The 26,763-nt window shown below is 47.6% G+C and overlaps 1 protein-coding gene across 2 annotated transcripts in view; it reads right to left on the bottom strand.

The window, feature by feature from the left end:
• CACNA2D2 (calcium voltage-gated channel auxiliary subunit alpha2delta 2) overlaps positions 1-26,763 on the bottom strand; it is a 208,119-nt gene that overhangs the window by 112,486 nt on the left and 68,870 nt on the right. For both annotated transcript variants that reach the window (XM_079317260.1, XM_079317261.1), the window contains exon 3: positions 14,425-14,541. In XM_079317260.1, coding sequence (XP_079173386.1) covers positions 14,425-14,541 — 117 coding nt within the window. The remainder of the gene's footprint in view (positions 1-14,424; positions 14,542-26,763) is intronic.

Below are 26,763 nucleotides of genomic sequence, written 5' to 3'. Positions count from 1 at the left end.
GCATATTTCTGCTCTGCCTGTTTCGCTGAAATTACCAGGAGACTTGATGCAGTCTGAGTGTAAGTGCCTTTTGTCTGCTGTAATTTATTGACTCCATTTCAGTTAAGTTTTTGGTCCACTCACTGCCATTTGGAACACTATAACCAAAAAGGACTTTATGGCCAGACAGAGTAAAATCGGTAACAACAGATCTACTTTTGCCCAAATCCCTTTCAAGAGCTGTAAGTTACTTCCTCATGTTCTCCACATGTGGAAGGTCTCAGATCTGTGATAATCTGCTGTCCCCATGGGGTTGCTGTTTGGGGACCACAGACATCCATGGGGGAGACCAACACAGTGATGGGGTGATGGTCACCCCATCCCTGCCAGCCAGGCTGCAGGTGTGGGCAAACACCGCCTCACAGAAACCTGTGCAGTGCTGAGATGAATGCTGAAATACTCTCCTATACCCTCCAAAATTCAGAGTGTGGATATCACATCTTCAGCACCAAATGCTTCATCCTACAGCCCTCCACTCATCCCATGGCTGTGCTCCATAAGGGACATGGCCTGGAATAGCAAGAAGCCACAGGGGACAACCTGGGGACACAGCACTGACCTTCAGCCACACTCGTGGCAGAAAGCCTCAGTACCCAGCACATTGGTCACAGGATTAACTTTATTTCTAGCAAGGAAAACACAGAGAAAACTCTTGAATTAGTTTTCTGTGGACACTGCTGAAGGTCTAGGCAGATTTCTGCCAGGCCTTTTCTCAGGTTCTGAGTTCTTTTTCTCTTTCTCAGGCTGGGAGGATTTTTCCCAGACTGAGACAGTTTCTCAGCTCTGGCCTGAGCCTTTCCCAGGGTGACAGCTTTCTTCTAAATAGAAAAGAATTAATAAAGAGAGATTAGCACCTGGCGTTGGCTGAGGGACAGTTGGTGATGTACGTGACAGGAGATGTTTTCTCCTATTGTCCAATGAACTACTGTCCCGTTTGAGGTGTGTGAAGCACTCTGTAAAAATGGTTCAGGTTTTCAATAAAACACTTCTTTCACCTAAGAAGAAGTCTGTCGTTATTATCCGCCACTCTGCAAATAGCAACAGTTTTCTCCTTTTTTTTTTTTTTTTTTTTTTTTTTTTGGTTGAAAAATGGCAGTGGTATTTGAGCCTTTCCTTCTGCCCTAGCTCCAAGCCTGTCAGGGAAAGCATCACAGGACCACTTCCTTTGGAACACCCGGTTTCCCTGGAAGCATCTCCAGCGAGCTGCCAGCAGCGCTGATGGGGGTGCAGAGCCATCCCTGCAGGATGTGTGCAGCCCTGGGCACGGCCTGGCAGTGCCAGGAGGGGCAGGGGCTGCCTGGCTGAGATAGAGGTGATGCTCCCTCTGCTCCCATCCCCGGCTGAGCTGCACTGTGCTCCCATCCCAACATCTGCCCCTCGTGGCTGCCGTGGCGAGGGAAGCTTCCCTCCAGGGCACCTTCTGCACATCTCACATCCACCAGCTCATCAATCCTCGGCTCTCATCAAAAGACAAACTTATAAACAGGCCCAGATGCTTCTCCCAGGTTTAATGGAGGCAGCTAAGAAGCTGTGATCACTCGATGTTTTCCAATGATAGTGGTGCTGCCTGAGGCCAGCTATAATATTACCATGAAATAAATCTGCAGTGATATAATTAGCAGGGATGCTATTATGCTCAGGTTTTAGAGAGGGAGAAGAGCAGCTACTCAGAATGGGACCTTGCAGAGCTTCTGGGTTTGAGATGGGGCTGGGAGTAGGAGAGACAGAAAAACTCCAATGTCAAGGCAGTGTGGACTTCCTGCATTAGTCTACATGCAAAATAAATCTATTTTTTTAATAGCCAGATATTATGGTAAGCATAGGTCTGTGCAAGTCTCAGGGTTGAAGTCAGCTTTCTCCTTGACACTCCAGCTACCTCTGCCCTGCAAGCAGCTGTGGAGTTTTGCACTTGCAAAGCTGCTGCTTCTTCCAGCATCCAGTCTGTGATGTGCCTTGAAACCCCCAAACTAGGATGGGAAGGAGCAGGGAGATACAAACCAACACAACTCTCAAGCTCAAGTTTGGCAGGAGGAGACAATTGCCATTTTCTCTGTCATGCTGCATCAAAAGAACACCCCCTGTTAATTTTGCCACTGGTACATATGAAAGATAGACAAATACCACTAGGAACAACTAGGAGGAAAAGACAGAAGAGGCAGGCTTAGAAAATGGGATGTTACTCGTATCTGCAAGGAATAGCTTCAAAAAGAGTTGGCACCTACACATTGTTTTCTGTTGCTTGCAGATGTAGTGTTAAAATTAAGAGTACAGAAAAAGGACATAACTAGAGCAAAATATTTTAGGATCAAGGGTCACAGGGGAGAGAATGGGAAGAACAAAGTCAACACATGCCAGGATTGATCCTCAGTTTTGACACAAAGTCCTTATGGCAGTTGTTTAAGAGCCACATTCAGAGAAGATGGAGTTCCTCAGGACTCCCAGCCAGGACCCCTGGAAGGGTTTCTGCCCCACACCCAGGACACAGACTCATGAGCTAGAGCTCCTGTGGCAGTGCCTGCATGTTATGTCATGGTTTGATTAGAAAAGATGATATGCTAGTGCAGAGTTTGCACCAAAGTCAAGAGATCATCCTTTAAATGTGCTGGGCAGAAGATGCCCTGGAGGAAAATTCTGAAGTAAACAGCCTGCCCTCAGCTAAGGTTCAAAAACTCTTCATAAGTTTTAACTGTGTTTCCAAATCTGCAGTCAAATCCTATACCTTCCCTCTTTTTAGCTACATTAAACTTTATCTCAGAATGTAATCTAGTAATAAAAATGGTTTTAAAATGATCTGACAAGCACAAGAAACCCCATTTCTTTTAGATTGACAACTCTATTTACAGCCTCACATACATACACTCTGGTTTACATTCTACATGCACACCAGGCCCTCAAGATTTGGGATATATCCTTTCCATCCACTTGCAAGAATCAATTTCAATCATGAAATGAAGTTCTTCAGCAGGCAGATGTAGGAAGAAAGATTGCTTCTAATGCTGGGGTCTCTGCACATCTCTCAGGACAGGGGCACAGAGGGATGGCAGCCCTCCCCATTATCAGGGCTGTTTTTCTGCACTTGAACAGCCCTCCCAACTCCAGGGGGAGTCAACCTCTCCAGCAAGAGCCACATGCTCATCCTGAACAGGCTACAGGGCTGCTTTGGTTGAGGGGAGGTGCAAAACAGGCGGGCAACATCACACAGAGAGAACATTTAGGATGCGTTCAACTCTCACTCTTTCAAAAGGGTGCAGAGAATTGACAAACTGCTAAAAAAATTCACAGTCAAAGCCTAAAGTGGCCAAAGAACAATAGCACCAAACACAAGCAGAGCAAAGAGAAGGAGCTCCAGGGAGATGTCATTGTCCTAATCATGCATGAAGGACACCTTGTAGCTAAAAGTCCCAGAACTTAATTAGCAGGCACAGCTCTAATTCCCGGGTGTATGAAAGACAAAGAATGGTCTGTCCAGGCCTCAGTTTCCCTATGCATGAAGCTGGAGCAGTCAAATATAGCTACACTACGGGAACAAAGCATTTGCTGGAATGCACTTAGGAAGCCACACTATCACTACCTTGAATTTTGCTTCTCTGCTCTCCCACACTCACCAAGCACCAGATCCTTATCTCCAGTTCCCCATCACGGCTTCCCTCTGCCCTGCAATGCTGACAAGCTCAACACCTTCCATATCTTAGCCAACTTCCTCAATTGCAAGCAGCCAGCAGAGCCATTTTCATCTGTTTGAGGGGAGAGTGAGGCACGGCTGAGATGAGCAGCAGGAGCAGCCCGGCTCCCTGTATAATTAGCTGGTATAAAAGCTGTGCCATCTACTGGCTTCCAGCTGAAGCACTGCTCCCAGCACGCTGCCTTTGCTCCAGGAGCTCTTCATGTAGAGCTGGGGTGGAATTTCAACTCACCCTTGTGCAGGTAGTGGCACACAAGTGACAAACAAGGGACAGCCAAAGACAAAAGTTCACTTTGCAGTACCCAAACCCGGCCGTCACTGGAGCCTGGTGTTCACATTTCACTCCCAGCCCTTATAATCCCCCACTTGCCATGGAATTACCAGCTTTACTTAAAGGATTTTTTTTTTTAAATTATCATGCCTGCAGAAAAAAGCAGCCAACCACCATTTAAAATTAACTCCCACTATAATGCCTAAAATTTTGGGAAGACATTTTGTCAGGCACAATACTAACCTACATCTGGCAGCCCTTCACAGACAACTGGAGTTACCCCTTCCATCAAAGCTGGAGGGTACTTCCAACAGCCTTTACTGCTGCCACTTGCCCACTTTCAAGGGTGCAACACACCCTAAGCAGCAGAGGAGAGACAGAAACCAAGGACATACAGCAGCACCACCAGCCCAGAAAACAGTGAGCAGCAGACACACACCATGCTGGGTGATGGAGGAGCTCCCACACCCTCAGCAGCATTGCTGCAGCCCAGCTCTGTCTCCCAGTTACCCCAGTTCCAGCCCCTCACCTCCCAGTTCAGCTGGTGGCTCCACCAGCACCACCAGGCAAGAGCACAGTTAAATATTTTTGCTCGCAACCTTTTCATGTTGCTTTCACTTCAGATCCTGCCGCTGAACACTGACAGATTTCTCATTGCAAGGCTGTATTAAGCCGCTTTTTAATTGCATTTTGAGGGACCCAAAGGCCAGCAGGCAGAAGGGCACTTTATTTTTTCCTACGAACATTATTTTTATTGTAGAGGCAGGAAAGGTTTCCATTAATCCTCAGCAAGCAGACAGCTTCCACGCAGCACGCTGGCTGCAGGAATGGCCCCTCCAGAGCACTGGGATGATTTCAGCATTGTCTGCTGGAATATCAAGGCTCCCAACAACTCCTCTTCAAAGAGCAGATGACAGGCTTTGGCAAGAAACTTGCATTAAATTGATAAAATCTCTTTAATGTTATCTTTGGCTCTTTATCACAATTGTACGTGCAATTTACATTCTTGTCGCCTTTTTTTTATTAAGATTTGCTAGATCCTTATCACTGATATTTTACACATTGTTGTAGTGTCACTCAAACATTTAATGGACATCAGCTGCTCTGGGAATATATAATAGCTCCTTGCTATGGGGTAAGGCAGGATGTGATGGATTTCAGGCTGGCTCCATGAAAGCTTCAGTGGCTGCGGAGGAAATGCATGTGGGACAGAAAGCAGGGCGCTGCTGGGCACCGTGCCAGGGCAGGGAGCACACTCTGCCAGCACAGCACCACATGCCCAGAGCCAAGCTAAAAACTCATCATGCAAGGCCCCTTGGCTGCCTCCTGCTCCTCACCTGCAGCCAGCCCTGCTGCTCAAGCCACTCCTGTGCAGAGACCTACTGAGGTAAACTCTATGCAAAGCTGATCTGGGGTTTGTAGGCAGAAATTAAACTTGCTAAATCTACTTTCTTTTGAGGGAAAAAAAGCAAGTGGGATTTGAAGAGAGCTTTTGAGACAAAAAAACTTCATGCAAGTCCATTAACCTCCAGGACCAAGCCCTCACCCTCTCACTCATTAGTCTTTAATTTCACTACCTGCCTGTAAACACAGTTATACAAACAACTGATTTTTATTTCAGTCTGAGGATGAAACTCTTAAAAAAAAATCATCCCCATTCCACCTGAAATAAACCCAAAATGATTCACTGTCCCAGGTCAATTACTCCCATTCAATATGATCTTCCATCCCAAATGATGTATCTGAAATATTCAAGGGAAAAAATATTGAACAGCAATAAATTGGTCAGAGGTTTTTCTACCCAAGATCTTGGGCTTCAGAGAGCTCTCTGAAGATGTACAGTGTCATGGAGGGCAGGGGCTGAACCCTCAGGGACTGAGAGCACACATCTGTAAGTATGGAAGCACACACTCCATGCAAACCTACAGGCAACCTGGGGAAATAAAGATTCCCCTCACCCTCTCCCACCATGCACAGATTACAAAGTCACAGGACAGGGTGCAGTAGCAACTCTAGGTACCAAACTGCCATGGAAATGCATTTTCTCATGCCAAAATTAACCAAGAAAATTCAAATAAATCCCTTTTTCAGTGACATGGTTTCTTTTATTTTGCTATCATTGCAAGAATATATTCAATATCATGTTTAAAAACTGTTCTGTAAAGAATTAAATGGTAATTCCCTTCCCTAGCACTAATTCCCTCAGAGGTCTCCTTCTTTTCTGCATCACTCACCCATTTATATCTGTATCTATCTCCACAGATAGTCCAATGTCATACCCATCTGCTTTTACCCTTTCAACCACCTTCAAATGCCTCCTCTTAGAGCACAGCCCTGCTCAGGACCTTGAGAGGATAAGGACCAAGCTGAGTTTTGAGACAGCCAATCACTACGACTGCTGCAAATCCCCTGCCCACACCAGTGGCTTTAGTCACCTCCACCTCTGCCAGCAGCTGGGAAAAAACAGGAAAAACTGAAAAACAACATGCAAACTGCTGTCGATACATAACACAGATTGAGGAAGGGGAGTAGGCAGCCTTTAAGGACTATCCCATCCTTTTCTTCACTCGGTCTCAGCGTGTCCGGGCTGCTCACGCGGGGTGCAGCGCACAGGAGACAAGGCAGGCACAGCAGTGAAACCCTGCAGGGCTTCCCCAGTCCGGGCACTCCCGCTGCTGCTGCCGTGCGTGCCAAGCAGCCTGGCAGCGCTGCAGGGAGGGCAGGCTGCGCTCAGGATAAAAGCCCAGCTAAAGCTGCCGTGACCCGAGCCGTGATCCCTGTGCCTCGGGGATGGGCGGAGTGCCGCACGCACCGAGGATGCTCCGGGACACCGAGGCAGCCGCACGCCTGAAATAAACCCCCGGGCACAGGAGCGAGTGCAGAGCTGAGTACAGGTACAGACCTGGAGCATGAGAACTAGCTCACCTCTTACAGGGGAAGGGAACAGATGGATATTTCTGTCTTCAGGAAGGGCAAAGTCAGGCAACTATTTATTTGGACAGGGTAAGTGTCCTGGGGTGACTTTATGATGCTTGTATCCCAAATCATCTGTTCTTTTTGTGCTGGATATTAAGTTTGCAGCTTTGAGACTGGTTCCAGGAGTGAAGGGGGAGAGAAGAGGTGCAGAGTTTGTTATCAGACTGCACTTGCTGCCCTGTATCCTTCACACAGACTATGCTGTCTGCAGTGGACAGCAGGAGAGACTCTCCTTTGCTCTTAGTTAGCTGGGGAGGGGCTACTTGAATCTGCTTTCTGGAGGAACACCTTTGAAGATTTTCTCCCAAACTTTTCCTAAACCAGGACAGTAAGGAAGCTCCACTCTGGGTTGGAGAGCTATACTAAGAGACTTGTCTTGTTCACAGAACTGGTTTTGCCTCTTTTGCTTCAAGCCATGAAAAGACATTGAAAAAAACCCTGAAAAACAAACCAGACAGGTGTTTTCTTTAAACACCAACTGTCCAGACTTCTCACAGCAAGTACCAGAAACAACAGCCACACAACAGCCTCAGTCTGCCAAGGGCAAGAGAGGACAAAGGTTTCTTCATCTGTTCTTTACCACCAGCCATGCATGGGGCTGGGGATCTGCTGTGGGGACTTACTGAACACCCATTCAGGTGGGGACCATCACTTTTCATTGCCCCATCTGTAACTCCAGATGCACTGGTGGCACTGAGTCCATTCCTTGTCACAAGCCAGGAAACCCCCCAGGACCCCCGAGTGCGGCGCTGCCAGGGGAGGCAGCACCCCTGGGTCCTGGGGAGTGCCCCAGACCTCTGCCCAAAGCTCTGCTCCCCAGAGGGCACCCAGCAGCTCACCAAGCTGTAAATAAAGCCCATTGGGCTGGGCTGCTGCCAAGTGTTCACGGGAGAAGAAAGGGAAACATTCAATGTAATCTGCATGAAAGTGCAGGAAGCCCTAAATTGTGTTAGTGCTATTAAGAAAGCTGGTTACATCGCTCAGCAAACTGGCCCAATACAGGTTTGATAGACTTGTTACAAACATCTGATTGTCCCTGATTAGATTAGACAATCAACCCCCATCCTGGTGCGTGGGCATTGTTTAACTCCCCTCTGCAATCTGTAAATTAGAATTCCAGACCTGGGAGATTGGATTCAAATTGGATTTACTGGAGCAGGTCCAGCACAAGAACAATTGTGAGGCAGGAGAAGACACACACACGTGCATGAATGAACAAACAAACAAACAAACACACACATGGGGACCGTCAGCCAGGATTTGATTAGGAGCAAATTAAAAATAGAATTAAAACCAAAAACCACCAACCAGCAATTACCAAGGAAGTGGGAAGAGGACTGGATTTGTCACTATGGAATAAGAAAGCACAGAGGTCCTGCCTCTAAAGGGTTTGTACTTCAGGATGTGCTGTGGTCCTTACTCCACCAACCCAAGAGCTTCTGTCCGTGGCCATGCAGCTGGAATGGTTCAGGAGTGCATGAGGCAGTGAAGCCTCACATCTCACCAAACCCACAGGCTGTGTCAGAGCCCAGCTGAGATATGTTTATTCCCTCTCTCCTATCCCATCTTGCTGTCTAGGAAAGATGTGTAATGTGTCCCTTAGCAGGCCACAGTGTGACCACTGGGAGCCTTCTGATATGGCCAGAAGTCCCCTCAAGAGAAAGCCAGGGCTGTACCACACTGCAGGAGGAAAAGCTAAAGGGTTTGGCACCACATGCTGCCAGCCAGTGTGAACCCCCAGTGCACTGCAGCTCAGGAGGGTCTCCCTCTCCTGGCCTGGGACCTCTCCAGTTAAACACTTCAATGACTTGGCCAATGCAGCTGGTCCAACATCCTTCAGACAGCTCTGCAGGCAGATGGCAACAGGACCTTGCTCTGCCAGAAGCAAGGGAGAAATACAGTAAAACCCCAGGGCTGCTCCTGCTGAATGCTGACCCCTTTTGCTGCTTGCCACCAAGACCAGAGGGCAGCAACAACCCCAACAGTGAGGGAGGGAAGATTTCTTGATTATATTCTTTTGAGTCCAGAAGTCAGAACCTCTGCTGCTGAGATAGGAGGGAGCAGGGAGATGCTCTGAACTAGGCTGAGAGATGCTTTGCTGGATGCCAATTTTTGCAACTTGTCAGACAGGTGGCACTTTTTATTGTTCCTATCAGGGACCAGAAACCTGATAAAGACTCCATTCACCACAAACCTGCAAGGGAAATCTCAGGGCTATCAGAATTGTTAAAGGGATAAACCTGTCTAATTAAATCCCCTCTGCACTCTTGATATATGCTTGTGCTAGGCTCAAATGGAGCTTGGAACTAGTCCCAGTTGAGCAGTAATGCACTGAGTGTTCAACCAGGACTGAAAGCACAACTGGCCTGAGCTCCTCCCTCCTGCAATGCCCTGAGAAGCTGATTTGGTCAGTGCTTTGTGGCAACACACCAAACTCTCACCTCACCCTTCATCACAGGATCCTGAAGCATGGCCAAGCACCAACTGCATCAACACTTCAGAAGAAACATGCAAGAAAAAATGCCTGTAAATGGGAAAACTCAAGGCTGAGGTTGAGGGGTGGAAACAGGAGACAAACCAGCAAAATAGGGTTAAGGCAGTACAAAACCCTAAGCATCTCCAGACCAGCCATCTTTTCTGTGTGCCAAATCTCAGCTCTTCCAACATCTTTCCCTTCAGATCCAAGGTAAAGAAAGATGGGAACACCTACAGCCACATTCCCCCAGGCTTTGTAGCTACAGGAAATCCAGCCAAACTACCCTGTAGGATTCTTTAAAATCAGGAAATCCTCAGTCTTGTCCTTTGTATTCTTTTTTCTGCCAAAAATTTTTAATGCCAAGTGTAGATTTTACTGCTTTGTAAAATCAGTAAAATCTGAGTAAAATATATTGTGACCTCCTACACCTTAGCTGAAGGAACAGGAACCTTGAAATCTCCTACCACTGAGCCCTCCTGCCAAACCCCTGCTTTCCCCCAGATGCTCATTCCACACTGGAGCTAAATATGCAGCAGCAAAAACATGCTATTAAATTTCCCAAAAACACAATAAAACACTCTCCCCGAAATTTCCTCCTATTCCAACAGCAGTGCTCTCATCACCAGAGCCATGCAAGGGGCACCAAACCTGTTGCACATAAATTCCACACAGATGTGCATAGTACACATTACAAATTTTGATATACAAAATGCCACTTTTCTGCACTTCTGCTCAACACATCACATTTGATACTGCACACAGCTGTGGTCCACAGGAAATGCAACAAACTTCACCTTAACTCCAAAGATTGTGCCAGTGACATACAACTTCCAAATTAAATCAGCTCTATGGAAAAAACACCAGCCCAACCACGTCACCATTGGGGAAATGTGAGAGCCTGCAGGCATCCAGACCATGTTTTGTGGATCAGCAGGACTCTTTTTGGAGATGAGGGAAGGCCACCAGCACAGACAGTAGTTTTTAGGCTGGTTACAGTATATGAATAGTTCACTTCAGGGCATAACCTACTCAGTAAACTGTGGGATATGTCGCTCTCAGGAGGAAAAGCAAATTGTCTGTGGTTAAATATGCGAAGAATGAAGCAGTCAGCATCCAAAATCAGCCTTCACAAGAACGATATAAAAAGGAGAAACAATCTTAAAACATATCCTAGAATCTAAAATTTCCACCTCTCAGCCTCCACCTCCATCATATCACAATCTTCTTCTCCCCCAGTCTGTGGAGCTTCAGGAAAGAATAGACCTGGAAGCATCACTCACATACTCGACATAGTATTCTAAAAGAAAGAAAAAGTGCCCCTTGGGTTTGGAAGTCTGGCCCCACACCATGCACACCTTCAGGTGATGACTTTTCCCTGGCTCACTCAGTGCTCCAACAACAGCAAACTCCAACATCTGGGTTCCCAAACAAGCCCCAGCCCTGGGCACATACAAAAGCAAAGAGGGGTCTGAACACACTGAGAAACTGAAGAGGAGATAGGAAATAAAGTTGAAAAAATGACAAAGAATCTACTTGGCAAACAAACAACCTGATGAGTTCTAGTCTCAGATGATGTAAAGCCATGAGCCAGGTGGCTGTGATTCCCAGCACAAGGAAAACCCAAGAAGGATTTGTTGTCATTTGATACCTCACTCCTTTCCACACCTTACAAAAGGTGTCTTTTTTAGCCTTAACAAGGACTAGCTCATAAGTGTGGACAAAAGCAGGCCATTAAACTGCCACCTAGCCAGGAATACACCTCTTGCTTCCTCACACCTCACCTGTGGCTCTGGAACTCCCCCACAATGCAGTACACTGGGTAAATGTAATGCCATCTCCTTCAGGAGTAACTCCATCTTAGTCTTTTACTTCCAATTCAAAGGAAATTAGATGGATTTTTTGTATTGAAGGCCATCTTTTTTACCTCCCCTCCTGTTAAAGCTTGGGAATAAAAAGCAGCTGGAACTACAGAGCCCAAAGGGGAGTGGGAGGCCAGGCTTGAAGCAATGAAATCATCATGGACAAAGGACACTGAAAAAGGCAGTTAGTGCTGATGCAAATTCATGTCAAACAGAAACCATTGTATGGACATGGGGTAGAAGTCCCCCAAGATCCAGTGGGGATTGCAAAAACATCTTCCTAGATTTTTTTGTCCCATGATGAGACTGTCACCTGATATGATGCTCTGGAACAAAAAGGGAATGACACCCAAATAACCAGCTTCTTGTCAGCTCCTTATTTTAGGGAACAATTACCCTCTCTGCCACACACCCCTGGCTCCAGCACAGCTCCAAAATGCACGTGGGAAATCAGTGTCCTTTAGTGCCAGATACATGGCACAGTACTGCAGCATGGCTGTCAGGGCCAGACAGGCTCAGTTTCCTTGTGCTTGGTTTCTGCCTCTTAGAAATGCAACACATAAGGTAAGAAATTGTACTAATAAATGCTCTGCACATGGTTTAATAAAGACACATTCATATTTTCACTTAGAAACAGAGGAGAACAAGTTCTTTGGTGACTGGACTGAATCACCACCTAATCAGAACAGTGTTCTGAACTGTGCACCCATGGTGTGTGCCCAAAGGCTTGTGAGCACCTTCCTACAAAGCTCCACTGAGGCCCAAGCAGCATTCCCTTCTCTCTCCTGCAGCAAAGGAGACAGGGATGTCTCCTCAGGAGAGTGAGCACACGAGTGACAGGGCAATTAGTACATCAAGGAGAGACTCCATTTCTCCCTCCTCACCTGCCCCTGCCAATACATGGAGTCCCACTTGCCTCAGATGCTGAAAAATATGTTTCAAAAAGTCATCATCACTCTTGTGAGTCATGAGAGAAGAGGAGGAAATGACTCCAGGAGAGATGATTCAACTGAAGGGAGAGTTGAAACAGATGAAAACAAGCAGGAGAATGGAAGGAGTTTTGGGAACCCCATTGCTTCAAAGGAGCTCAGCAAAATGTGGAAGAAATTTAGAAGATTCAATTTCTCTTCCCCATAAACTTCCCCATTTCCAGATTTTGTCGTTAGTACCACCAATCCAAAATGTCAAGAATTTACATGGAAACTGGATGTAAACACCTGCTCCATCTGAGAGTGTACTCTGAAGAGTCCTCTTGAAAGGCTAATTTAGGTCAAGGGTTCATTGTTTCCACTATAAAATCAGCAGCACAAGCTGTTACCTAACCAGCAGTGCCAGAATCACACCTGTGACAGGTGAGCCCTTCACAGCACACCTGAGTCCTGCCCAAAAACCCAACAAAACAGAAAGACAGCTGGAAAATGAAGAAGGCTATTTGTACCATGGACAGAGTTCAACCCTTGATCTAGCACCAAAAGATGCACAAACTCTCTATAAGTCTGGGTGACTCAGAAGAAAGGGCAAAGGAAAACAGTGTGATTGATGAGCTGAAACTCAAATGTCACAGTGGAAGCACTCAGCACAGTCATGCTGTGTAACTCAGGGTTATCACCCTTCTGTCACCCATGTCTTCCTCCAGCATCTAGAGGTGCTGCACATCTCTGGAACATTTAACATGATACATGCTCAAGTATGCACACAAACTATATGAGCACAAGGATGCAAGTTCACATTAAGAAGAAAATTGGTCTTCCTGATTTTCACTTCCACAATCCTTGTGGAAGGCAATGCTGACAGTTTACACCTTTTCAGTCCCACTTCAGCTCCTTCCATTCAAGCTAAAACACTTGGTGTGAGTCCCAAGTAGGATTATTCTTTGATTCACAGAGTAAGAAACTGGGTAAACAAAAATCTGCATCACCCAAGTCCCTGGTTACTATCTTTGTCAGGCACTGTGGACAACCTCATAGCATCTGGGCACTCAGGCCAGACTTTGACCACCTTTGGCTGAGATCCTGTCTTGAGACGCCCCTGGCCCACATGGGTGTCCTGTGATTCCTGCTGCATACCTTCTCCAAGCTCCTTCTTACCCACTCTGGAGACAGGTCCCTTCCAAGCTCTCTCTGCCTTAGTTGCATCTCAGTTACTGCAACATCCCTTCTCTCCCCACAGCACATTTCCCTGTGCTCCCACTCCTGTCTGTCAGGCTGAAGGGGGACCAGGTGTTTTTGGCTGCAGTGCCTCTGTGGACACAGTGCCTCTGTGCTACCTGCTCCAAGCCTGCCCTTGCCTGTCACCCTGCAGACACCCTCCCAGTGAACCAAGCCACAGGCTGCATCCAGCTGCCCACACTGCCAGATGCCCATTGTACAATGCCATGTACAACAGTGTTTTACAGAGGGCACCTCAGCCCCTGGAGGAAGTATCCATACCCCTCTGCAGGGGAGAAGGCTGTCCACCTCTCCAGGAAGGCAATGACTTTTCTCTTTCAGCATGGCCCTGCTGCCACCCCATATTACAGCCACTGCTGGGTTTTACTGGGCAGGCACCATGGATCAGGTCACCTTCCTCCACCACAGATAAAATGAGCTCAATTTAAAAGCAGTGTTACAAAATAGGACAGTAGATTGGAAATGAATGCAGATACCCACGAGGGCAACCCACACAGGGCTCAAGTCCCAGGCACTGGCACAAACCCTTCAAGCACATAATCTCCTGAACAGGAAAGGCTCCACTTGTCCAAAACCCTTCCAGGAGCAACAGCAAGGACACTGCAGTGCCTCTGCTTCCAGTACACCCCCAGCTAAATGACTGGGTCAAATTTGTTGCCAGGCTTTTGCTGTCAACTTGTATTCTTGTGGCAGCACCTTCAGGAGTTTGCATGATGGTGGGAGGAGACAAAAAGCAGGAGGATACCTAGAGTACATCCCTACATGGTACATCCTTGCCTCACATGCTCCATATGAATCTGTTCAACTGCAGCATGCAGTTCCCAGAAAAGGCCACACAATCATAGAAATCACTTTGAAGCTGAGATCATACTGCTATGCCAGCATCAACCCTCTTGTTTAAACTGAAATCTCTATCAAAGCAGCTAATCTCCTCCATCAGGCCCCTCTCTTACCTTTAAAGCACGGACTTTCTTGGCCAAGAGGCTCTCAATGTCCCCTGCGACCTTCTCCACCAATTTCCTGGGCACATTCTCCTTGACTTCAAACAGGTTTTTATTGTCATCATAGATCTGAGAGGGGAAGGAAGAGAAAAAGACAGTCAATATTAGTGAGGAGTACAGCAGTCTTCCTACAGAAAAGCTGATCCTCTAACAGAGAATTCTAGCAGTGTGGATTAGGTAACAATATAAGCTTTGGAAACGAGGAGAACAAGAGAAGAAAGGCTTTGCAACCAGAAAAAACAGAAACAGTCAACCTGCTGCCCACACCACTGGCACTACAGCTGCCTGCTTTCACACTTGCAGGCACTGAGCATCCCAGCCTTTCACTCAAAAGCTGAGCTGCCCATCCCTGCCTCTGCTGAGCCACTCCTGTGGCACAGGCACAGGCACTACACTTGCTGCTGTGCCCTCCCTACCCCAAAGGCACCCCCAAAGTCCACTGACCACTCCCCAAAGCCATCTGCTGAACTTGGCAAGTGCAAGCCCAGCTCCCTGCCTGCCCCCAGCACTACCTGCAGGGTCTGATGGGTGCAGGGGCAGCTCTGGGACAGCAGGGCAGCCCTGGGCACCAGGAACAGGAACAAGGGGATTACGTGAAGCAGGATAAAACCCACATCTCTAACCAAGGCAATTTGACACCCTCAAGAAATGACAATTTCTACAACCAGTCCAGAACTTGGCCAGGCTGTGGTGAGTAGAGGCACAAATCTACACCAGGATTATCTTGAAGGCCAGTGCAATTATCTGTAATTGAATGTTTGCACCCAAGGGGAAGTAGTGGGCCACAGGAACATCATACAACTGCAGGGAGCAACCCCAGAGTGCTGCTGGCATCAGCACTGCCTCAAGAAGGGATCAGTCCCACCAGAAAACTTCACAACCACAAACACCCCCATCACCTGCTCAGATGATTTTGTGACTTGTTAACTCCACTTGCCTCCAGAACCAGATGCAGCCAACACAGGTCAAAGGGAGAGCATATTGCCATCATCTGAGATTATTCCTCATGCCTTAAGGTACATGAAGAAAACCACAAAGCAAATAGGATTCTGCTTCTCTCTTTATCCCCAGGCTACTTGCAAATACCTTCATCTCCAGAATAGAGACATATGGGAACAGAGAACCCTCCAAGGAAAGCTGGACCTCCCCAAGGAGGTAGCAGACTCCACGCTTAACTGCAAATTCCATGCTAAGCATGTCTGGCACCTGCCCAAGCTTGCATGATCCTCAGGAGCTGAATCATGCTTCCCACGGGACAAAACCCTGCTGTGCTGGAGCCTCATTGCAAGTGAAAGACTCTGCCTGTAAGTGATGGCTGTTGCAGATATGGCCATGAGGACCAGGGGTTGCAGAAGCAATTTCTCATGACACAGCTGCCCTGGGTCTCAGAGCAGCACCCAAACACAAACAGTAAACAAGCAGCTTCTTCATGACAAACACACACCCAGAATCTACTCCATTTCACCCAGGACTAAGGAGAGGCTCAGCCAGAGACACCCACCAGGGTTCATACCATCACAACTCCTTCTCTTGGGGGAGCCACCAAAAGTGAAGGTGCGGGCAGGTGCCCAGGATCTGGACAGTGGCACAGCTCAGGGACATGATGACACCCTCTAAAATTCTGGGAAACTACTTACTGCCCTCTCTTCTTTCTCCAGACCTTATAGTGAGCTGGAGCAGACAGGAACTCCACATGCTGAAGGCAGCTGTCAATGAATTCAAGAGCAGAGACATTCCCAGCTCCAGCCTCCCTTTTCCTTTCATGGTTAAACAAAGCAGTTTCTGAGGCTGCAGCCATAGAAGTACACTGAGAGACTAAGCACAAGGCTGCTCTTCCAGCTGTGCACAGTCCCTCCAGACTATTGGGTTAATCTCCAGGCTTCCACTTTGCTTTTTGCAGTTCTCACTGGGCCTCTGCTCTGCCCAAGATCCTCCTTTCTTCCATGGCACTAGGAAATTCCTAACAGCAGTCTCTATCACATACACCATTACACTATTCTAGCTCTACTCCAGCAACTGCTTCTTTCCCCTGAAAAAGCCCCAAAGGATTTAGGTCGCCTGCCCTGGCTGCCAGGACAGGAACCCGTGCCATCTCTATCAGTGGGGCAGCACACAAAAGGCTCAGCTTTGGTACTTTCTGGAGAAAACAGAATTTCTGTGAATTTTTGTGGTTACTGACTTGCATGAACACAGCCCATGAGCCAAGCTTTCTTGGAGCCCCTTTAGCAGTGGAAAGGGCTCTAAGGTATCCAGGCTGAACATGCCCAGCTCTCTCAGTCTGTGTTTGTAGCAGAGGTGCTCCAGCCCCCAGGTGATCTGCATTGCCCTCCCATGGACCTCCTTCACCTGTTTCTTATGCTGGGGGTCCCAGAGCTGGATGCAATATTCCAGGTGAGGTCTCACCAGAGCAGAAGGTAAGAATCACTCACCTCCCTCCAAATCTGCTTTTGATGTGGCCCAGGATATGATTTCTAAATGTTCTTCACATCAGAGCCCCACCACACCCTGAGATTCAGACCAAAAAGCTTGTTTTGCCAGCAGCACAACATCCTGCACTAGATAAGAACACCCCACATTGGCACAGAAAAGGTTAAAACAAGGAAGGCTCATCATAAAGCAATATTCTCTCACACTCTTTTTTTTCTCCCCTTGGTAAGTAACAGCACAACAAAGTCATATGCTTGGAAGATGCAGGATACCTCCAGCTGAGCAGCAGCAATTAGGAAAGCAAAGAGCAATCTTCAAGGAGAAAGCTTTGGGTACAGAGGGAGTCCTGACATTAGTATTTTCCTGTTATGAAACACAAAATTGTCTCCTCCTGGTTATGGACAAAAACGGTGCCTGTCCACAAGGGAGGGAAGAACAGAAAAAGAAACCAGGAGCTGTTCCTCCAGCCCTCTCTGCAGCTGCAGAGCTCTGCAGTCATCGTGGCTGAGCAGCTCACCGGCTTAATTAGAACAATCCAAGACAAATTAACAGTGACCATACGTGCATGAGAATGTCCCAGACAGGCAGGGGAGTGAATGGTGAGAGCTCCAGGCAATTCAGAGAACTTCACAGTCTCCACTGCAGCATTTTGCTTTGGGTTGTTCAGAATGTGGCCAGGTTTTACTTATCTAAAGTGACAATTCCCATATTGGGTTTTTCCTTGAGCTGAATCAAAGGGAGGATTTTCTGGCCAAAGACATCCTGAACATTCCTCAGCGATGGCAAAAACCTTTAGTTTTGTCCAGATTAGAAAGATTTCTCATTGAAATTCTCCTGTGATCCAGTGCTCTGGGACCTGTTTCTGAAATGAGTAACACCAGTGACCTCAGAGTCAAGGAGCTGCTGCTCCTGAGTCCATGTTGGTGCCCCCTGACCCAGCTGTGTCAGCACCCCTGGGGAGGAGGGGTGCAGGTTGTGTGCTCCTGGCAGACTGGGTTTTACTTGGCAACACCTTGAGCAACAGGCCTGTCCTGGTTTGAAGGACAGGTGTCTGCCAATACAGGCAGAAGCTTCTCTTTGAAATGGAGAATATAAACCCCCTCCCTCCTAATTATTATTATAGTTTTGAAATTAAGGGGCTCTCAGGCCCCTTAATATGGGAATTAGGAATAACAGTTCTTTACTAGGAAAATTAAAACAGAAATGCAGTATTACAAAGAACAATCCCAAAAACACTGCCAGAGTCAGAATTCAAGCTGACACCCGTCAGTCAGTCAGGGTGGTGGCACAGTCCCATTCAATGGTGGCTGCATCCTCCTGCAGGGGCAGATGTGGTTCAGCTGGAGTAGTGCTCCTGGAGAAGGTGCAGTTTCCTCTGAAGCTCCAGGGATGATGTGGAAAGGTCTGGCTTTCCTCTGGAATCCAGTGGAAAGATGGTATCTTATTGTTCAAAATCTCAATTTTTATCTGGGTAGGAAAGACTTGGCTGCTCCCTCTGGCTGTAGCATCTCCCAGTGGGATGATGTAATTTTATCAGTCATGCATTGGGACTCAATGGCCCAATAGCAGATGATATCTTCCTGGATAGAGGATGGATTGTGGAAAAGATAAAGATGATTGCCCCAGCTGGTTTAAAGATGGCCCATTAGCAGATGGTATGTGCCACAGAGATAAGGATCACTACCCCACCCAGCTTCAGCAGATGGTGATGGAATACACATTTCTGGCCACATCAAGACAAAGCCCCATCCTCTCAGAGCCTCCCTGCCATGCAGGACAGGTGGGTGGCAATGCAGGGACACGAGCAAAGCCAAATGCTTTGCTGCTCCAGCCGTGTTGAAACAGAAGTAACACCCTTGTATTAGGCCTGTTCAATGTGGTTGGCAAACCTGAGATTACTGGTCAGGAGAAGGGCTGGAGAGAGCCCCTAAATTACCCACAGAGGGAGGAGCCCTCAGGTAGCACAGAGGAGGAAGCTGTTGTACTCAGAGAATGGGGATTGAGATCACATTATGAACTGCAATCTCAATAAAAAGTCTGAGAAGGGCTGAAGCAGGATGCAATAGCAGAAGATCCAATCCTGGCAGTGGAAAGGAGTCCAGCAGTGGATGCTGAAAGTGAACTAATAAGTAGCAAGAGCAGGGGGAATTGGGAGGGAATATTAACAGCAGCCAAACAATAGAAAGTACTGGGCTGAAACAAAAAAATAAAAGCAAAGAAAAACACCAAACCAGTGGCAGGTGAGGGGAAGAAAAATTCAACTGTTCAAGACAACCTGCAACATGAAAAATGTAATCCTAAATACTCCTAAGCATAGTGCAATTACAAACAGCCACAAAAATGATTTAAACCAGCCCAGAAGTGCTAAGTGGCCCCACTTAAGAGCAAAGCTGGTAACACAACCAACTGTCAGCACATGTTCCCAGCAGCACCTGAACAGCCAAGGAGGCAGATCTGATACTGCCTTGAAACACCCATTCTCCAAATTCACTTGTTTGCCGTGCTCCTAATGCACAATAAATGATGCTCATCTCTGCCTTTAATTCCCTCTGTGCCTATATATTCAGGGAGCTGTCAGAGTTCAGAGAAAGAATTTTCCTCTCCCCAATTCCCTGTGAGCACACCCAGCACCACGGAACTTGGCAGCCTGAGAAAGGAACAGGTACAGAAATATTCCCCTAAGTGCAGAAATCACCATTTGATGAGCTGCCATGAGAGGGCCCAACACCTTCCCATGGGTCAAGGTATCCAGTGATAAATGTGAAGGAAAATAACAAATCTCAGGAGAGCACCCTGTAAAGCAATACTCAAAAGTAAAAATTGTCTCCTCCTTCCTTGTCTCCCTCAGGCATTGGCCTCCCCTGCCAACTCCCCATCCAGGAACTGAGGGAGCACACTGATGGGAGGGCAGGGATGGTGGGGTACACCTGCAGCCCAAAGCAGACCCCTCCCTTCTCATGCCCTCTAACCCCAGCTCCATGTCACATCTGCCAAGAAGCAGATGTGCTTTCCCCAAAACCAGATGTGCCCTCCCCAAAAATCAGAGGGGCAGAACTGCACTGTGCTTGCACAGCATCACCTCCATGCCAAGACTCTCCCATCACCTTCCTCAAGAACAACAACAACCAAAAAGCTGAACCCCAACAAAGCATCTGGTACCCCCAGAAGCTCTCAGCCTCACTGGGCCTGGATGGAGCTGCACCCACAGCTCAAACCCCATCTGGGGTTTGCTCAGGGCCAAGCAGGGAGAGGCTGTGGTGCTCCAACTCCTGCTGGAAAGGCATCTGATCTGGGTAATAGTAATTTTCCAGAAATTAATTTTTTTCTCCACCCCTGTATGAATCCAATACACCAGGTTTGGACAGCTGCAGTCCAAACAGCAGCATTTAATCACAGTGCAAACCTGGCATGTTTGCAAAAGAGCAAAGTACTACGTGCAGCAACAGAGCTGCTGCCTTCCTGCTCCCAGAGCATTCCATCTCAAAGCTGGGGTGCTGCAGGTGAGGGAGGCCAAAGGCCAAACCACATCTCTGCAGCACAACAGCCACCCATACCCAAAATAACCCTCATGCCCCAGAAATGGGGCTGTGCTGTACCATGCCACACACAGGCCAGCAAGCAGGGAAACAAAATGGTTTTCCCAGCCAGCATTATTCTGGGAGGCAGGGAAGGTCTCTGTTCAGGGTTCTACTTGCAGCTCCTGCAGGCAGACCCGTGCCTGGGATCAGTGTTGTACAGTGACCCAGATACAGCATCTACAAAGGGAATTCATCAGCACAGCCACTACTGCAGCAGGATACCTGCCCTGAGAGGTACTGCTTGCTCACATGCTGGTGTGGAGCTGCTCCTGGAGCTTCAGGAGCTGCTGGTTTCCCTCAGAGAAGCATCAGTCTGGCTTATTTTGTGTCTAATCTCACCTGCTATAGGGTCCTTACCATTTCCCCATAGCTCAGAGTAGGAGTGAAGAGGAAAGAAGAAAACCTTGCTTTTATCTTAAGTACACAGAGCAGGCTCCTCTGACAAAGCAGGAGCCCTGAGAATTGCCCAACAGTATAAATGACCAACAAGAGCACCATGAGATGGTCGAGACCAAGCAAGGAACACTGAGGCTGGGTAACAGGGAGGAAAACAAGTGCCAGACCCCAGAGATCCTGCTGGAAGATGGAGACTGCTCAGGGCCACAGGCAGAGAGCAGAGACAGCACGATTTCCATATCACCCCTCATCACTCTCTGTACCTACTGTTGTTAACTTTCATTGTCTGGTGCTTATAGCCCTTGCAATGATGGTAATCATCGTGGTGTCTACATTACATTAGAGGATGTCAGGCTCGGTGCAGTGTCAGGGACAATCAGGCAGGCAGTGATAGGAGTGACAATGGCCTCGCAGACAGGCTGGCAGGATGGGCAGTGCCACCTGTGCTGCAGCTCCTGTGCAGAGCAGCCACTGGCACTGCAGGCCAGGGCATGGCCACTGGCACAGGAGTGGCCTCCTGGAGCAGCAGCTATCAGCCAGGAAGGTGCCAGAGCCTGGTTCTCCCTGCTGAAGAGTCACGATGGGAGCAGGCAAGGGGAAGGAGCTGCAGGCGAGCACTGGTGCCACAGCTCAGAGAGGCTTTACAACTGTCCCCCAGAGTTGGTGCCATGGTGCCACCAGCCCTGAGGGCACAGCTCTGTGAGCACAGCCCTGAGCCTGCAGACATGCTCCAGTGCACGCAGGAGGCAAACAGCTTGACATTTACCAACCCCAGCTCCCTCTCTCCTCAGTGCCATTTCCCTGCTGTGCTCCATCCTTCCACCTACCTCATAAAAAGCAAGCACCCTCTGAGCAGCTTTCCACAGCTCTCCTGCTGAGGCAGGACAGGGAAATGTGACGCTTAGTTTCTCCTCAGGGATGGTCAGCTATAATTGAAGCAAACAAACCATAGAACTGAGGTCTCTCTAGTTCACTAAAGAGCTTGCTAAAAGGCAGCAGTACCACAGAGAACATGGGGAAAGAGGGAAAATCAGCTCACACCAGGCATGGAGAGGTGAAGCTGCTCCAGTGCTCTCCATCCTGCCCCAGCACCCACCTCCCATTCTCTGTGGCACTGGCTGGACTTCTTCAGCACAGGATCCCCAGCCTCTACAGCTGAGACCTCAGCCCTGCCAGCCCCAAAGCAGACCTGGGGCTGCTATACGTGATTTAGCAACTAGTCAGGGATAAAAGGCTATGCATGGTTAGCCTGGATTATAGAAAACCTCTCCCAGCCTGGAAAGCAGCTTTTAGTCTTCATCATCCCAAACCCTTGTATGGGCAACTCTCAAAGCAACAGACCTGCCTGGCTGTTTGCAGAGAGGGAGAATCCTCTGTAAGGAAATTCAGTATCACACAACTTCAAACTTGCTCTTTGCCTTTCAGATAAAGTGCTGCAAAAATAAATTGCTGCATAGTTGAAGACAGAAGGTCTCAACCAGGATGGGAACTCTGCCCAGACCCTCCTCTGCACACTTACAGACACTTGGATGGTGAGCCTTGCTGCCAGGTCAGGGCACAAGCCCCCCAGAGCCTGCTGTGCTAATGTACAAGAGAGAGAGAACAGCTACAGCTTCTCAGAAAAATGTCCAAATGCAGTCAGACATCACATGATCTCTAAAAATACAAGCTTGTACAGTAAAACAGAAACAAAAAATAAAAAACAAAAAAACCCACCAAAAAATCCCAAGCCAACCTGATCCTTGAGTCTAGCTGTTCTCTTTGTTATGTGGGACATAAGGAAAGCTTTAGTAAGGAAAATGGTATTTTTAAAAGGTGCCTCAACTACTCTCCTTCAGGATTTGTCGAAGAATTACTGAAGTTTGATTAAGTTATGTCTACACAAAACACACCTACTTCAGATCAATGGCATTAAAATTGCACCTCAAATACCCTGGGTACATCCTAGGAGGGGTGCAGTCACAGATAAAATGTGCTGTTTTTCTAGATTTCAGGGTGGGTATCATGAAGAAATTATTTTACTCAGAATGTGGTGAGGCTCTGGCATAGGCTGTCCCATCCCTGGAGTGCTCAAGGCCAGACTGGATGGGATCCTGAGCATCCTGATCTAGTGGAAGGGGTCCCTGCCCATGGCAGGGGGTTGATATGAGATGGTATTTAAGGTACCTTCCCACCCAAACCATTCTGTGACTTCTGTCAGAATCAGTGCCCCCACATAATAGATCATGCTGGGTTTTCCCCAGCATCCTTAAGAGAATGAAGAAGATGAAAATCATTAGGGAAAGATAAAGCAAGAAACATCTCTGTTCCTCAGATCCCTCTTGGACCCATGTGGTTGCAGTTTTGCCTTTTGCACAGCCCCTGGATAGTTTGAAACACTTTTCTTTTATTCTGCTGCTTTTCTCTTAAGGACAACTGTTTAGGACACTGAAACTACAAAAGCTCATGGAGACCCAAAATGGGATCTCACCAGACTCCATTTCCCTGGCACTGATGAGGATGAGAAAGGGGCCACCATTGCTCTGAGAGAAGTGAAGATCACTTCACCAGGCTCCCCTGGGCAGGGCTGCTGCAGGTGGGCACAGGCTGCTCCCCACCCTGTGAGCCCCCAGAGCACACACAACTCTCTGCTCTACATTGACTGATGCAAGACTCACAGATCCTCAAAGACTTGACTTTAAATAAATAACCAGACCTCTTTCTCAAACAGCTTTATCTTCCTTGCCAGAAATGCTGCTGCTTTTTGTAGGAAGGGCTGTGGAATAGAGCTGTGCAGCCTCTAACACCAAGGCTCCCAGACACATTTTGCAGGCTTCCTTTTATCGAAGCAAGAAATATAGTAACAATTACCCCACACTGCCTTTTATTTTTATTGATGGCTACCACTGGCCAAATTCAGCTCTCAGCTGCAGTGATGCAAATTTGGGATGACTCCACTGACATGGAATTTAACTAAATCTCTTATTAGAGCTAAAGCTATTGAAATCTAGGCCAGCATAAGTCAGCACTGTCAACAGTTACCCCCACAGTTTTCTGCAGAGTAATGATCTATTTTAAAGAAATTGAACTTTTAGAAACAGCAACTTGGCAATTCTCTCAATTCTCTTGATTTACCTTCTGATATAGATGTTGGGGCTTTCTCTGCACTTCAGAGATTTATAAGCTTTTCTTCCCAATCTCAACCACTGGAAGTATTTCTCTGAAGGCACAGGCTCACTGGAAGCAAGGCTGGAAGAGACCCACCATCTCATCCCATGAGATGTCCAACCCATGCCCTCTGTCTCATTCCACCTAACAGCTGTTTACAAACTCTGCTCTAATCCACTGGTGGTGGAGAGCCCAGGCTTCCCTGGCTGATCTCCTTCAGTGTTTTTGTAGAATCAAGCATGGTTTGGGTTGGAAGGGTTAAAGAACATCTTGTTCCAACCCCCTGCCATGAGCAGGGACACCTTCCACTATCCCAGGCTGCTCCAAGCCCTGGGCAGTCTGGCCCTGAACACTTTCAGGGATGGGGTAGCCACAGCTTTGCTGAGCAACCTGTGCCAGGGCCCCACCACCCCCAATAAAGAATTTCTTTCTATTATTTCATGTAACTCTGCCCTCTGGCAGTGTGAAGCCATTCCCCATTGCCCTCTCAGTCCATGCCCTTGTAAAAAGCTCCTCTCCAGCTCTCTTGGAGCCCCTTCAGTCACTGAAAGGGCAGCCTGCTAGAAAGTCATTACTGATGTTCAATATGACGTCCTCTCTGTTGTGGAATAGGCTCATACAGCTTTGCCTTATCACCAGAGGATATGGAGAACAGATTTCCAGACAGCTTTCTTCCACACATTTCCAGACTCATCCTTTTTCCTGCTAGTGCCTTCTGCTCCCTGAGCCAGTGGGGTCCAGGAACTGCAACAAGAATACACCATGTACCTGGAGATTTTAATAAAGAGGTGACCCTCTGCAAAGTCATTTCAGCTGATATTTTCAGCTTAGTCCCACCTTGAAAGCATTACCAGCAAGACTTTAGCAGCATCATTAAACCCTACAGCTGGCAAACTCAGCCCAGGTTTGTTTTCAGCACAATCCTGGAAAGGTACAGGGGCAGGTCTATATGTACCCACAGAGATCCCAGGGGATGTCTTGTGAAGGCAACCTCTAGGGGTCTGACATCTCAATAGAAAGACTCCACTAAAAAATTCAGAAACCTCTGCAGCATCACAGAGCACAGGGCTGCAACAGATCTCATCAACTCAGGCAGACTCAGCCTGTTCCCATATGCCCAGCAAAATCGTGGATGTGTCATTTCTAACATAATTACCACAGTTCTCTCATTCCTAACCTGTTCCTCTGAACCTGTTCGTAAAGAAATCCAGTGATGGAGATGCCTGTGTTCCACAGGACAAAATGCTCTGGTACTTCACAATCCTATTTCAAAACTTTTTATGATACCTAAGCTGGAAATCTCTTGCTGCAATTAAAAACCCTGCTCTTGGTGGAAAGACCTCAAATTAACAAAGAACAGGCATTTCGGCCTCGTGCTGCTGTGACATGTTATTATTCTGAAGATTTGTCCTACTTTAGTTTTCATTCTTGTAGGCCAAAAAATTCATATTCATTTATTCTTTCCCTACAAGTTAATGCTTTTCATACCTAAGTGTCTTTGGTTCAAGTTACAATTAACGTGACAATTAGATAATGTCCTTGGTAGAGCATTCACCAGGATGCTATTCCAAACAGTCCTCAAAATATCCAGGCATCAATCCAACCTTTGATCAGGTGTCACCAGACACACCAACTTCTGAAAATCTCGTGTGTAGGTTCTATGACTTTCTGCTCTCCACGGGGCCAAGGAGGAGGCAGCAGGATGCTCCCCAATCCTGGCATCACTCCAGCTGCCCATGTACATTGCAGGACAGCTGTCCCACAGGTGGGAAACCCCCAGTCCCCAGGGCCCCTTCCCCCCCAGGAATAGGAGGGTGCAGGGAAGCACCCACAGTGTGAAAGTCAGAGCTGGGGCCAGCAGAGCTAAAACTCTCAGGGCAGCCAGAAATACTCAGGTCTCCTCAGCCTCCATCACACATCTGTGCACATACTTGCACCCCACTTGCCTTGTCCTCTCCTTCTTCAGTTCTTCCCCAATATCTGAGGGCTCCTGTCCCTGCTGTCCCAGCCCTTTCCCCTGCACATAAGCACACACTCAGACCCAGGGCTCAGCTCCCCACACAGCTCTGCTCTGTCACAAAGCACTTTTTAGGCTCCACACCTGCTCTCCCTACACAGCCACAGTCTTAATTAAGCTTCAGGCACAAGCAGGGAGTAATTGGAGTAATTTGGACTTAAGGCTGAGAGAGGGACCTGTTCTGTATTCCCCCCTTTCCACACACAGAGTACTGACCTGCCTGCGTGACCATCGGCAAATCACTTTCCTGTGATCTGCACTGACCTCCCACTTTGAAAGAATTTATTGTTAATTTTTGCAAAGTGTTCTGGAAGCCTTAGAGGAAAGGTAGCACAGGAATGGAGAGTATTAATATTCCACCAAGAGCTCTAGGGACCAACCAGCACTTTAAAGCTTCTACAAGCAGAAACAAAACTCTTACACAGCTCAAGCCAGACCCCCAAAGCCCTGGCAGATTTTTTTCACCAGCATCAGGAAACGTGTATTTGGCCTGCCATTACACATCCAGAGCAATGGCCCTGCCAAATCCAAGAAAACCAAATAAGGGGAGCATAGGAGCAGAAGTGGATTCAGATCTACTTGGTGTAAGAAAAAGTTGCATTGTGTATGGTAAAGTATTCGTCTCCTGCTGTTCCAGCATAAAGTTAATCAGGGACAGAAATTAATCCCTCCTGACAGCATGTTGCCAGTTTCTGATTTCATCCCCATTTCCTCATAGCTTATCAT

The sequence above is a fragment of the Erithacus rubecula genome (assembly GCF_903797595.1).
Source record: "Erithacus rubecula genome assembly, chromosome: 13".
Lineage (NCBI taxonomy): Eukaryota > Metazoa > Chordata > Aves > Passeriformes > Muscicapidae > Erithacus > Erithacus rubecula.
This window is presented reverse-complemented; position numbering and strand designations above follow the sequence as displayed.